We start from the raw sequence: 14,833 nt of genomic DNA, 5'->3' as shown, positions 1-14,833 counted from the left end.
TTAGCTCACTTCAGGATGATAGGCATGAAGGCCGTGGCTGCAGAGTGGGTGAGTGTGTCCTGCATCTAAACATCAACTTGCTGTGTTAATCTGTGACTGAGACCTCCAGTGCCTGAAGTGGAGAACGGGCAACAAAGAGCACAATACTGATCAGAATATATGATCTAATGATTTCTTTTCTCCTCAGTCTCCTAAGAATTAAGTCAGAGGAAAAAGCACGGTTGTATTACAGTAAATATGGTTGTATTATGCTCCAGATAAACATACCCTGAATTTCTGCCCTTATTCCCTGCAAACCTGTGTTAAACTGTACATGAAGGGATACTTGGAGCCGTTCTGTTCTCTGTGCCCTTGTCTAAGGTTAGGGAAGAAGTGCAAAGCAGTTGGCCTCAGCCACCACCGCGACTCGGGCTCGCTGCGCTTAGCACGTATTCACCAATGTGGTCTCCCTTCTATCCTGTCTTGGTGAATCACAGTTACTGTAGGGGAAAGTAATTTATTTGAGAATTATTGCTTTGATATGAAAGAAGCCTGTTTAGATTGCATAAACAGGATGCCTCTCTTTAAGTCATCCTGTCAGCATAATATATGTTAATGCATTCGTCTAAACAGGCTACACAGCACTTTCCATTTGAGAAGCAAAGTCATCAGTGGCTTTAGCTATTTCACAGAGTATCAAGATATAATATATCTTCAATTCCAGCTGTGTTTATAAAGCTTTAGAGAGAGACCTCAATTTCCATCTGATTAAGTAATTTAAGAATAAAACAGATACATATTGAATTTTTTGATTTCCAACTTCCAAGTCTGTTAAAAAAGTAATAATTCACATTCACCTTCTTATGTTGAAATGGACTTGCCTTCGCAGCTCATATATATATAATCTCATTTCCTTCCCCTCTGGATCCATTCAAAACAAAAAAGTGGGTTAATACGAACTATGGTTTGTAAATACTTAGACCTTTCTTACTCATCCGTGACAGTGGATATCTCAACTGCAAGAACTGGAAAAAATGCACAGTTGTTTTTTCACTGCCTCTGAGTAGAAATCTAGTTAAAATATAAAAAAAGCAGAGATTACCTGCATTTTAGCTAAAAACTTTATTCATTTTTTTTGAGAGAGAGAGAGGCTTCTACAGGTTGAGAGAAAATATATTTCAGTTACAGTTATTGTCTGCTTTTATAGTGAAGATGTTTCAGTGAACTGTGCTGGTGAAACAGCCCACACGTTTGAGCAGAAGCGAACTATGACTCCCCATATGCCTGTATTCCCTTCATTGTCTCTCTCTTGCCAATGTCAATCATGAAGGATTTCATGCGATTAATGTTTTGTTTTCCAGCTGAAATAAAGATCTGTTTTAAATACTACCATGGTGTTAGTGGAGCCCTCCGAGCTACTACTCCATGTATCACTGTGAAAAACCCTGCTGTGATGGTAAGTTTAGCCTATGTATTTGTTCATTTTATTTGTGTAAGAAGATAATATTAAATATCAGCTAAACATATCGATATAAATCTCCTAGTTTTACCATCAACTGCAATTTTTGCAAAAAATGAGATGACCTGGCAAAATCATCGAAATCAGGAAATGCTTTTCTAAGTTTTGTACTTTTCATGATTAAAAAAAGGAATCTTTTTACTAAGAATTTGGCTTTGCATGCTTTCAATTTTGAGGCTCCAGATATGCTGTAGTGTAACACACTAGGTAAACACTTTCCAGTGGTTATCTAACTCAAACTGAATCCTTACCAAAGTCTCCATCTCTTATTACTGTTTGTTAATATTTAAAGTTAAGCTGTTCATTAAATAGCAATTATTAATATAAAAAATAACAGACTGACTTGACAGCACTCCTCTTGCAGAAATAAGTGAATTCTTTGAGTGTTCACATACCATTGGAATTTAGATAATTCTCTATCGAGAGTTATTGTTTCCTTATTACAATTTCATTATGACATTTGTTCTTTTGAAATACAGGATGTTTTAAAGGAATTTTTTAATTGTTTAAAATAATGTATATTTTTTAACTGAATACATACTGTTTTTCTAAGAAGAGTCTTCCAAACTTTCATCCAGGTGCTTTTGATTATCAGCTAGGCTAGATATTGAGCTTACATCGTATTCCACAGTGCATTTGATTCATTGATGTTAGCTGCCAAATACATAATGCTATATCTGTCAGGACAGTGTCTTGACAACTACAGTGTTGAAGATACTGCAGAGCCCAAGTTATTCAAGCTAATCTGCTTTTGCTCTGATCTTTCACTTCTACTTTTTCAGCATTGTATACTACATACAAGTGAATGTTATGGCCACATGATATTGTATATCTTATGCTAGATTTTATATCTCAGTCTACCAAATGTTTTGTTCTTTCTGTTAGAACTACTGTTCTAATACTGTCATTTAACTGCCAGATCTTTGTCACCTTGCTATAAATGATATGGGTCCATAGCAGGCATATGAACTTTGACATTTTACATTAGAAATTGTGCTACAATTATTGAGTTCGACAATCACTGTTTTTAATATTGATTTTTAAATCGCCAACTGTAAGGTAGTCATATTTTGGACAGCTCAAAGTAACCCTTACAGTGGGCTACTACTTGCTGCTCTACATTGTTACTGAGAAGCAGAATGAGTATGCTGGAATGGAGAAACCATTAAAACTCTTACGTTTTCCTGACATTGTCATACTAGTCACCAATATTTTGGAAGTTCACTGCACAAAAGGACATCTGAACTTTTATCTTTCAATATTCATTTATATCTTTGAGAGTTACCTGAAGACCTGTTTGTCAGAGTCATTGGTCACTATTGTATAGTTAACCATATATCATTATTAAAATTTTTGCTTCTTTTGAAAGGCGGCACAGAGTCCTGAGTATTCTGGAGACTGGACGTAACCCTGATACTCTTGATAGAAGATGTAATTTTATGTAAACATGTTTGTGCTAACAGTACGGAGCTCTGGCAAATAGTGAGCTGTTATTTTCTCTGATAAGCGTGTCGTATGAGAGCTCTGAGGAGACATCCTAAAAATGTTACGTTGGGTTAGTTATACATAAGTATACCTATTATTAAATGTTAATACTGAACACCATTTTCATATTTTCAGGGTTAAACTTTAAGCACTGTCTAGTTGAGGATATTATATTCCCTTGGTATGGTGATGTCTCTTATTACAGGAATGTTGGTTGTGGTAAAAGAGTCAAGGCATGCATCCATGCTTTTTTTAATTTCTGATAAGTTACCTGCTTGCTTGGATCTTTCTGAATTTTGGTATTACATGGTTAGACATTTGGTGAGAGCCAAATCACACCAAGTATTTCACTCCCTCAGATGTTTTGGATAAACAATTGTCATTCTGTTGTGTTCATTTGAACACTGTTCTAGTGGAAAAACAGGGTCTGATCTAGCCTTCAGGAACACTACAATTTCCCAGGTGAGCTAGCCTTTGTAGTTCAAAATTCGAAGTAGTTATGGTGTGATCAAATTTGGAAATTGGAACAGAAAGATTGAAATTGCTGTTCAGATCGTAACGGAACTGGAGAACAGTATAGAGTGAATGGTGACGCTGATATGTCTGAAGCAATGTCAGCTTTGTGGGGGACTCCGCCACTGTAAAATTGCTAGAGAATAGAGTTATAAATCACTCTATTAAACTGAATTGTGGGCAGTCGTATTTTCTATAAAACATAAACGTAATGATCAGCTTATGTAAACAATATTATTCATACAGTAACCTAATATAAGCTAAGTCAGTGACTTAGCAGAAAAACGTGTATAGAATGAGGAAGGCTTTTTTGTTGGTGTGTAGTGTTTTTAACAAGAGATCAGTACATGTTAGAAGAAGCCAAAGAAAAAGAGTACGCTGGAACATGCCTAGTTCCTGTGACCGTGCACACGGAGCGTAAGCTTCCCGCGGGGAGGAGCCACTTGTGGCTTCCCAGGAGCCCGTGCTTGGAACAGAGGAAGCTGAGCTGCAAGTAACCCGTTGTGTTTTCGAGGCCCTCCTGATTTTCCGGCCAGCTGTTGCTGCTTCGGGCTCCGTACAAAGTCACTGCAGTAACGGTTTCGTGCTCGGTGGGAAAGTGGTAGAATTTGGAGCACTGTGGTGAGAAAATGATGGTGAATCATGAATCGAGCAATGCGAAAAGGAAATGGGCTGGAAAGTGAACAGTGTCACTTCCCGTCACAATGCGTTCCCTCAGCCACGTGCCCAGCCCCGACGGGACGTCAAGCATCAACGTCATCGCTTTTCCTTTAGCACTTCATTTATTTGCCTGCATGTTATGCTAAATGTGAGAATTTTGCAAAGAAAGAAATTCTGCAGTATCAATTGTTGATTTTGCCCTGGTATTTATACAGATTTTGGTTTTATTCTTTCAGTGTGCTTGCTAATCATGGCAAGTATTTTAAAGTTAATGATATTAAATTGCTTAAAGCAATATGAAAAGGTACGGTTTCATTTTCAGTTTAGTGCAAAGCAGTTTTCTTAACAGTTTCCACGTTCTAGTCTGGCTATCAAGTCTCCCCAAATAATTTATCAATCCTATAACTTCTAGTTCATCTTTGAAACAACTGTCCAGATGCTAAATATTGCTTTACATACTTTATCAACAAATTTTTATTCAGCTTATTTTTATTGCTTAATAGATCAGCTGACTTTCTATTTTATTCCTAGTATATATATCCCCGGTGTAGTGTTTGGATAAAGCTTTGTCAGTAGACTGTAATCTCTTCTGTCTGGGAGCGTGTGCAGTGCCTATGTGGAGAACCAGTTCACTTTTAAAATAGTTCCATCAATGTTTTTGTGTGAGATTTCTTAACTGGATGCACATCTTCCTCTTGAAAAGCAAATTCTTCTGTTAGTCCTAAGAACTCTACTTGTGTATATAGAAATAGGACATATTAACACAGGAGAAACTTTTTTTTTTTTTTAAGTAATACAGAAATCCCTCGTTAGGAAAAATAGAAACAAAACCTGAAAATCTCTGAAATATGAGCATAGCTTTTAGATCACATTCATAGTTAGATAACTGAAATGCTTTTCTTTCTAAAAAAAAAAAAAAAAAGAAATTTTTTTCTTCATAAATCTGAAGACTTTTGTTACTCTATCTGTGATCTCTTTGCTGAATCTTTTTTGTTGCAAAGTGAACTATTTGTGAAAATCAACAAAAGTTACACATACTGTTACTGGCTAGCTCATTCTTTGGTATATTTTACCAATTCATGCTGTTGATCAATTTTAGAAAACCAAAACCCATAAAAAATGCAATTTCTTTTTTTCTGATCAATCATCTCTTCCCATATGATAGCCTATATATGTTCTGTTCTGATGATTCAGATGTGTTCACACCACATGGCATAAATAGTAGGTGTTTTCCTAGAAAGAGATGCTATAACTTTTCCTATGGGTAATAGTCAGGAGTTGGTCAGATTCTTTCCCTGCATGCTACTTTATAATTCCATAATCATTGTCAAACGTGTAAAAACAGATGAAAACTTCTGGGATACACTTTATTTTTTCTCCTCTTCAGATGGGCGTAGAAGGCATGGATGAAGGTGCTTCTGGAGCCCAGCACTCTCGGAAGTTAGTCAGCTTTACCCTGTCAGGTAAAAAGCAATTCTAATCTAGTTCTTGCAAATTATTTTTACAAAAAGAGAAAAAACTGTGTTAAAATATTCAAAGGTGGAATGCATTTCTCTATCAGCCTCTCTAGGAGCTCACTCTAGTGGCTTGAAAGATGTCATTTTGGGGGAGAATTTCTGTTTGTTGAAAACAAGCTAGAATTGCAAATCTCTAGGAATTAAAGAAATGGATTTGGTCGATCTCAGCATGAGAAATATGCAGAAATTTTCAGTTTGCCCAAGGGACAGTTCCTCTCAGATTAAAGAGTGGAAAACTTAGCCTCGAAATAAATTACAAGTTTGTCCCATCCCCTTGAAGAAAGCAGTAAAAAAGCAATGGCTGCAAATGGTGATTTAAAAAAAATTATTTACTCATAACAGAGAGAGCTAACCTGTCACTACTGCAAAATAGCTGAGGGGTACAGTTTACCAGCCTCACTTGTTTTGATTAGCACTAGACCACAAATGTTCAAAAACCAAGGGTAGAACTAATGACTTCCAAATTGTTTCTTCAGAGAAGACCTGTAAGAGGAGATATGGAAGTGCTGATGCACTCAGGCAGAAGGTATACAGAAGTAGATATATGGAGAGCTTCGCAGAACGCAGGCAGGATTTGATAGTTTTCTAGCACAGATAAATTGGCTTCTAGACCCAAGGAGCTATGGTGACAGTGTCCTCATTCACCTGTTGCTATAGGTGTAGGTACTTAAGCATTTCCTTTAAATTTCTCCTTCCTTGGACTTCTGTCCTGTAACTGCAGAACAGAATCCAGAAGGGGAAAAAAAAAAGTTGTGAACAAGACAAGTGAAATAATTTCTCTGTTATTCCTTCCTTTGGTACAATTTGAAGAAGGTTATTGGAAATGTGTGTCCTTCCAAGTCTTTGTTAAGACCACTTAAAATACATTCGGATGAACCCACGTCAAATTGTTGAGGATCAAATGATGGCAAAGGATGGATGTTTAATAGCAGTCTCTAAAATGAACGAGGAAAACTTAAGTGAGCCAGTTGTCTGAATCTTCCTGACTGCGTGCCATTTGTAAATCGTGACAGTATATGTCATACATCATTAGTAGTACAGTACAGTATATTACCATATTAGCAAATCAGTGTGAAATAAGATTGTTAATGGAATTGAAAAGTTATCTGCTTCATGCCTGGTGATCTTACAGGTTTGTAATCCGTGCTTGTGCAAACTGATACAAAATTAAATCACGTAGATTTTTTTTAAATGGGGGAAAACAGTGTGTCTTTTCACTGCTAGGGAGTCTTAGTCTCTTCATAGTTGTCTCACCTTTCATAGCTGGTGGACTGCCAGGTGCTGTTGGACACAGAGGACTGCCTTTGTCAGAAGTATCTCTGTACTCTCTCCTTGCAAAGCAGTTTCTGAACAGCTTTAGTTGAAAGATCATGATAGAGAGCTCTGTGCGTGTTCACTGTCATTGTGCATATAAAGTTGATGTATTTAAAGGGAGCTACCTTCTATTTCATTGTATTTCTACTATGCAGCTTGATTCTGAACGTTAGATAGCGGTTTTTGTTTTTTTTTTAACTGAATCTGTAGGTGTGGCATTTCATTTCAGTGCACTGAATTTTGCCTTCATGTATAAATGGCTCATTTAAGTGTGTATGTTCCAAATGCAGTAGGGTCATGAAGACTGCTTGCTACATGCTAGAGTACCTAATGGAGAGAGGCACAAAAATCTTTTGCTTCAGCAAGCTTAAACAGAGAAATGTTTTACAGTTAAGTTTAAAATCTAATACTTTATCAAAAATGCTCTCTTTTTGCTCTTGTTGAAGCTCATGCTCTCATTAATGGTCTTTAGGCATGATAATATGCATCCAACAAAGCCATTCCTTATTATTGCAAGTTGCAAGAAGTTACAGTGCAAAGTTTTCCATAGATGGAAAGAAGCATTTTCAGAAGACCTTGCCTCCTTTTGTGTGGGATAGTTTGTCTTCTTCCAAGCTGGGAGAGTGTGCATCACAGTCCAGAGTAGTCTTGTTAATAAATATTTGAAACTGTGTTTCTCAAAGCCTCAACTTTGAGAAGACATGAGTTCCCTACGTTACCTCCCATACAGTTTTTTATCTTAGTCACTTTCCCTCATCCAGAAATGGAGCAAGTACTGTGTTTTTTTTAAGAGTGGAAATACCTTAAGTACTGAGAAAAACATTTGTGTGTAAGTTAAAAGTTCATGCTATATTTTGTATTACAAATGACTGGAGACCAGAATGTAAATGAGGATATTGATACCTTTCCTCTCTATAGTCTCTTGGGAAAACACTTGACTTCCTGCTTTAACTATCTTCTGTTCACTAGTTACCAGTTACTGTATGACTAATGTTAAGTTGCTTTATTTAGTGATTTATTTAGTGATTTATTGTAAATTGATTTCCTGGGTGATATTTTAGGAATATGCCACTTCATGAACTAGTTTCAATTACCGTGTTCTGTTTTTTTCCTTCTTTTCTTGCTTTAAAGATATTAGAGCAGTTGGACTTAAAAAAGGCATGTTCTTCAACCCCGATCCTTATCTAAAGATGTCCATTCAGCCAGGCAAGAAAAGTACATTTCCTACATTTGCTCATCATGGTCAGGAGAGAAGGTCGACTATCATCAGTAACACAACTAATCCTATTTGGCACAGAGAGGTAATGTATGTCTTTTAAGAGCTGTGTGTCAGCTGATGCAGTGTACAAGGCTTATATTTTCTCTTTATGCATTGGTCCTGACTGTCTGAAGGCTGCGAGCCTATTTTGTAGATAGTGATTTAAAATGACACACAAATTAGAGTAATTCTAGAAACCCTGTTGTTGGACACAAACAGCTATCATCTGCATGTGTAAGGCATGTGTTTAAGCTACGCTGCTGTGAGGTTTTCACTCCCTTCTCTGCTAAGAAGAGTTGGAATCATTCAGCAACCCTGTAGATTCCTTGAAATTGCAAGAATAAATTAATTAAAATGGATTATATGTTGTGAGAAGACTCTTTAAGAAAAGGTGCAATAAGTGAGCATTCATACTCTGTGATTGCAACCACTATTCATTCAGAAATGATGCTTTCATTGTACATAGCAGTTGGCAAGGTTTCTGTTTCGTCAGGCAGACGGGATGCTCTTTGGCTGCTGTAGAAAGGAAAGCCCGGGAAGGAATTACAGCACCACCTAGCAAGAAGAAAAAAAGGCAGCTTGGCAGAAGCCACTTTTCCAGCTTTGTTTGTACTGGGTAAGCTGTGCAGGTTGCAGGGAGGGAACTGCAACAATGCAGTCCCACAGCTGTCTTCAACACATGAGCAAAACTGTGTCTTTGAAGAGAAATGGTTATGTGGGAAATGGTGTTGAAATAACCCCCTCCTTAATGACAGAAGTCCATAGTCTTTGAGGACCAGTGAGTGGGCTTGGAGAATAGTACCACAAATTGTAATCAAATCAAACAAGCACTAAAGCAGGACAGGGCAGGGCCAGCATTAGCACTGCCTCTTGAGTGCTTGGCTGTGAGAAGGACTAGATTTGTGAAAGACAGAGTTTGAGAGTTTTAATCTCTAAATCGATTCATACTCTTGTTGTATGTCTGTCCATCCATCTAGTAGACTGTAGGAAAATCTACTCATATTTTTCCCCATCCTTCTCCTTCAGTCCCTTGTTTTTGCAGCTTATTGTAAAAGTGATAATGTTCACGAGCATACATTACATCATCTTGCTTTAACTGCTAGATCTTCCCTGTAGCAATGCTCTGACAATACCAGCTTATGATCCCATTACATATGCTGGACTAGTGGTGCTGAATTGATCCTTTTTTACATCTGCTCCTTTCTGCAAAATGATACGCAATTTTATAGCAAACTGAGAGTGACAAATTTTAAGTTCTGTTTATTACAAGAATCCAACTCTGGCATTTATGCTGTACGAGAATGTGGTTTTATTCCTGACCCAATTTAATTGCTGTTTTTGAATATGTTTAGTTGATGTCTATAGTGGAGCTGAAAGGTTGTTCCTTGTTTTGTACTCTGCTCGATACATCTTTAGCTATCCAGCTAGATGTATATTACCCATTGTACTGAAGTAGTGATTTGCTCGGAGATCTTAAAAATGGAGGATAACATGGGCTTTTCTGAGTAGATTTTACTCATACTTTTTTGTTTGAAACATCTTATAATCTAGAGGAAAAAAAAAATCTTTGGTTTCTAAACCTGCATTCCTAAGGGAGTTTGTCAGCATGCTATGTGTGTGCATGCGCACACTCATATATCTGCCCCCGTACCACTTTTGAATCTTTTGGCCACCTTCATCTCAAAGATGAAGTATTCATAAATTTTGTGAAAGTGAATGCTAGGTTGAAGGCTGTGACTGTGATAGTGTTCCCTCTGAAGGAAAGGTGGGAGAATGACTTTATTAGATATCAGGAAGTCATTTATAAATTAGCACCATCTGGTGTGAATGCCCCAAGTGCAGGAAAAGCTTCGGTTGAAGCTGAACACCTTTCGCTGTTCACTGAAAATGTTTGTGAACTTTGGATCAAAAATCTACATGAAATTCTGCTCCTTTAGTTCCAGTGTTCACAAAATTACTGTGTTTCATTATTATCATACAGTGTGTTTCTGACTTTGTCATGTACACGGAAAATTAACTCAGCAACAGCGTGGTGATAGAAGGGAAGGTCTTGAAGCACATCCTGGAAAGAGACTCTTTCCTTCTTCCTCCTGCACTGACACTGCTACTCTTCTATTCCCTGGTAGAGCACAGTGAGGATTCCTTCTCCCTTTACTTTCTACTATCTAAACTGAAGCAAGCATTAGGATACATTGATTCCTCCCTTCTGGCATGGACCAAAGTGCTTTCCTGCAGCGCTATTTTGTCCTGAGCACTCATTTTTGAGGAACAATAAAGGCATGGGTTTTCTGAGAGGCTGATTATATGTGCGGAAATAGAGTTCTTGCTAAATGATGTTGACATTGTTCTGCAGTATGGAGACTGCTGTACTCACCAATCGTTGCTTTTGGAGTTCACTGCAAACTGGTAGTAATTATGTTCATACTTTCTAAATAAAGTATAATAAATATATATATTGATATGGTGTCAAATATGTTCTTTCCTTCCAGAAATATTCTTTTGTTGCACTTCTAACAGATGTCCTGGAAATTGAGGTTAAAGACAAATTTGCCAAGAGTCGCCCAATCATCAAGCGCTTTCTTGGGAAGTTAACCATACCAGTTCAGAGACTATTGGAGAGACATGCAATTGGGTAAATTAATACATTTTTAATGCTAACTTTCACTGATTGGTCAGATTCAACATCTGGGATACTGGCACAGAGCAGCCTTATCCAGCTAATTCTCTACATACCTATTGAATCTGTAGTAGCAAATTTAATAAACATCCTTACTGAGAATATGTAGCCTTATTGCCGGATTGGAAAGCATCTGTGTTTCTTAGCCTGTTCCGAATGTACCCATGTTTATAGATACATGCATGTGTAATTTGTTTCTAACTTAGTTTTTTTACACAAACATTTTTTATCTGTGGCTAAACCAGAAGCAAGGCACTGTTTAGCACAGTTCTATACAATTGTGTGCAAATTTTTTAGAACAAGCAGATTTTTTTGTCTCATTTCTTTTACACTTGAAGCATTTTTAATCGTCAGTTTAATAATCAGAGTTTTAATATCCCTTCAGCTACGTGGGCAGAACTGGAAGGCTGTGGCTGGTTGTTTTTCAGAATGTTGGTGATACTACACCACTAAAATTGCCTTAGTGACTGTGATCAGAGCACTGATGGGACTCAAAATGAATCTATTGTGCTGTTTTAAAAAAAAAATCCTTTTTTTTTTTTTTGCTGGCTATCTGTAGTATTTTAAAGAAACATGTTTTTGAGATTTTGAGGGTTTTTTTTTTAAACTTCAAAATGGTCACTGGAAAGGATCACAATACAGTCAAATGTATGATCAAACTGGGCTGCAGTATGCACTGAGAAGAGTCTAAGACTTTGTAGTTGAGCACTGTGATATGTTGGTGTGAAGCAAATGGCTGGAGGTGCAGCAGTGTGTGCAGAAATATAATTTCACATTTAAGAAAAAGCAGTATTGTACAGTATGTTATTTTGCTGGAATCTTTTGACCTTTATATGCTATATTTGACAAATCAGGTAGAAAAAATAATTCCTCAAAAGACAATGGAAGGAACTGAATTGTTCAAATATGTTTTGTATAGGGCCTAACTCAAAGTCCACCAAAGTTAATGTGTCTCCATTGACTGTAAGTGGGGATGAGGCCCACGAGGATCAATGGAAGAATGTTTTCTTCCTTGAGAGTTTAAGAGCATGGCAGTATCATCACGCTTTTGTACAAAAAGCAGGATATAAACAACTGCCTCCTTTTTCACAGATATTCCCATCAAAATAACAAGTTGCATGAATGGAGAAAAGCAAATTCAATTTGAAAACAGTTTTCAGCCTTAAGTTTCCAAAGTGGTGGTTACACTGGTAAGTAAAATAAGAGTAAAATTTCAAGAGTAGCTTAGAATTCGGATGGTGTCTTATGATACAGGATTGATTTTTAAAAGAAAAAAAGAAAAGGAAAAAAAAAAAAGAAAGGCCTGCCCATGTGCTTTTTAATAGTATCCAAGTGCAGTTCAGGTGTATATGCAATCTAACTTTACTAAGAAATGTTTTATCTCTAAGCTTCAACAAATTGTTATAATTTGGAGCAAGAAGCTTTTTCTAATAAATTTGCACACTGCTAAATACTCAGAAACAGCATGGTGACATAGCTTTGTTTCAAAATCTGGTTCAGGGTGTTCATTTCCATGCTAAATCCCCAAATGTTTTTCTGTCTTGGGATTCCTGTCTGGGAATTACCTACCTTGTTTGCTGTGTTCATCCATATGCGCTCAGTTCTTTTCTGCTCTCCGCCCCCCAACAAAAATTCGGAAAGGTTTTCTGCTTTCTTCTCCATACTTCAGTTATGTGTATTTGATAGATCAGATTTTTTAGGAAAGAAAGGGGTGTATAATAAATATGTAGGAAGAACCTGGGTAAGTATTCAGTTTGCTTTTGCCATACTGCTGTTACAATAGACTTTAAATAAGTCTTGCAGATATGTTTTCCTTCTATCTGTAATTTATGCCTATTTATGTTTTTTGTGTGCCAAGCAGTTATCAGGGTTCCATTTTCCTAGGTATTCTAAAGACAGACAGTCCTTTAGCCAGAAACCTTGTAAAGGAAAGGAGTGGTCAATACAGACATGAAGTAGAAATGAACCACATATGCAATCCGTTTTATTTTATTTTTTGTCAAGCAAGTAAAACATTTTTGCTTTCTTCCTCTTCATTGCGGGTGACTTAAGGACAACTGAAACCCTCTGCTGGGACAGGTTGAAGTGTAAACTTGAACAGATTACATGAATGAAATCCAAAAATTTGTGTGCCATACACTTAATTTGCCCCTCCTCAATTAGTATTAATGAAAAGGTGAAGTCTGAAACCAGCCATTCTTCAGATAGATTGTGCTAGAATTCAGGCCTAAACTTAAGTGTCAGTAGAGCTCACAAGTTTGCACAGTGAAATGGCCAAGGGGCTTTGAATTTCACAGAAAATATCATATGCAAGCATGAGAATGAGCTGGTATTGATTCACTGAATCTAGAGCAGGCATTATTCATTTCATGGAATTTCTGCCCTAATCTTGATAGGCCTAGAGTAATGTAAACCTTATACAGACCTTTGGAAATCTCAAGTGACAGTCTTCTGAGGACACCCCAAGTCTAGCTGAAGAATTGTAACTGGAGTATGGAGCGATGAATCTGTGTCACAGATTCAGCAGTAATTTGGAGCACTGTGGCCCATAGAGCATCCTGAGGAGTCTGCTTTGCCTTACGTTGTCCACTCAGGACTTTTTTTTGCTAAAAGCTAATGTTTGGATGCAAACTGCTGTAGCTTACTTGTATAATTACCTTGCAGAACTTTGCTTAGAAGAATTCATTTTAGTTTATGTCACTCATATTGCAATAAGAATGCTCACAGTAGAGGAGAAATGTTTATACCAGTGTAAATTTATTTGCATAAATAGGAAAAATTTCCCAGGGAGATTTTCAAGAGGACCATCCCTTCCTCTCAACTGTCTCAGCTGAGCTGGAGGAAACTGTGGGCTCTGGATTCTGTCTGTGCCTAATAAGATTGTGTAGCCTAGGATCTTATCCTAAGTCTCAAGCTGATAAGAGTACTTAATCAAGTCTGAGTCCCATTGAATTCAACAAATCATAAGCACATATTTGAAGTTAAATCCAAGCATTAAAAGCTTTTCTAAATAGGAACATGTTTAGGCAGATGCATAAGTGCTTTATTGAAAGTGAAAAAATTAGCTAGGAATTTTGTATACAGTAAAAGCCACAAGGGGGCAGAATGTTTTCAAAAATGAAAAGGTTTTGTTAATTACAAAATATGAACGTTTTCATCCGGGGGAGGGAGGAGGTAGAGGAAAAGGGTTCCTTTACAGTTTGGTTTCTTTTGGAATTAAGAGCAAGTTTAGGGGTGTATGAGAACTTTGGGGGCACAATCTATGTTTGGAAATGATAAAAAGTAGTGTGTCAGGCTATTTTATCTGTTAACTAATGGTGTTTTAGGGCATTGCTGGTGTTTGTCCTTCTCCATACAAGCCAGAATATGAGGCTAATTTTAAGAGTGCAGTAGTGTCAGTGCATGCTGACTGTCTCTGATGAGAATATATGATATAAAATACTGGAAAAGTAAAAATAAAATGGTTAAAACTATAAAGACCAATATCTGATTTTGCAGAGACCAGATTCTCAGCTATAATCTTGGCAGAAGGCTCCCAGCTGATCATGTAAGTGGATATCTCCAGTTCAAAGTGGAAATCACGTCTTCTGTTCATGAAGGTGAGAATTTGTCAATGATCTGGATCGTTAGATAATTGTATAGAGAGAATTTCTGTGGTATTTCTCTTTCTAAGATTTTCTACAGTAAGTAATTCTCATTTGTGTACAGTGGCTCTGTTACATATTTTTCTAGTGGGAGTCAAATTTTAGGTATTTCAGAACCTCCTAGCTGTGTTGTCTTTCCAGCAGATATCAGGGTGATTGAAGTCCTCCATGAGAACCAGGGCCTGTGATCGTGAGGCTACTTCCAGCTGTCTGTAGAAGGCCTCATCGATTTCCTCTTCCTGATCAGGTGGCCTGTAGTAAACACCC

The 14,833-nt window shown here is 37.2% G+C and overlaps 1 protein-coding gene across 5 annotated transcripts in view; it reads left to right on the top strand.

The window, feature by feature from the left end:
* Positions 1–14,833, top strand: part of HECW2 (HECT, C2 and WW domain containing E3 ubiquitin protein ligase 2) — a 200,615-nt gene that overhangs the window by 122,721 nt on the left and 63,061 nt on the right. For all 5 annotated transcript variants that reach the window (XM_026101132.2, XM_064515130.1, XM_064515132.1 and 2 more), the window contains 5 exons: positions 1,341–1,435; positions 5,544–5,619; positions 8,119–8,288; positions 10,735–10,877; positions 14,421–14,521. In XM_026101132.2, coding sequence (XP_025956917.1) covers positions 1,341–1,435; positions 5,544–5,619; positions 8,119–8,288; positions 10,735–10,877; positions 14,421–14,521 — 585 coding nt within the window. The remainder of the gene's footprint in view (positions 1–1,340; positions 1,436–5,543; positions 5,620–8,118; positions 8,289–10,734; positions 10,878–14,420; positions 14,522–14,833) is intronic.

Source organism: Dromaius novaehollandiae, chromosome 7 (assembly GCF_036370855.1).
Source record: "Dromaius novaehollandiae isolate bDroNov1 chromosome 7, bDroNov1.hap1, whole genome shotgun sequence".
Classification (NCBI taxonomy): Eukaryota; Metazoa; Chordata; class Aves; order Casuariiformes; family Dromaiidae; genus Dromaius; species Dromaius novaehollandiae.
Note: the sequence above shows the minus strand (reverse complement) of the source record. Positions and strands in the feature narration are given on the sequence as shown.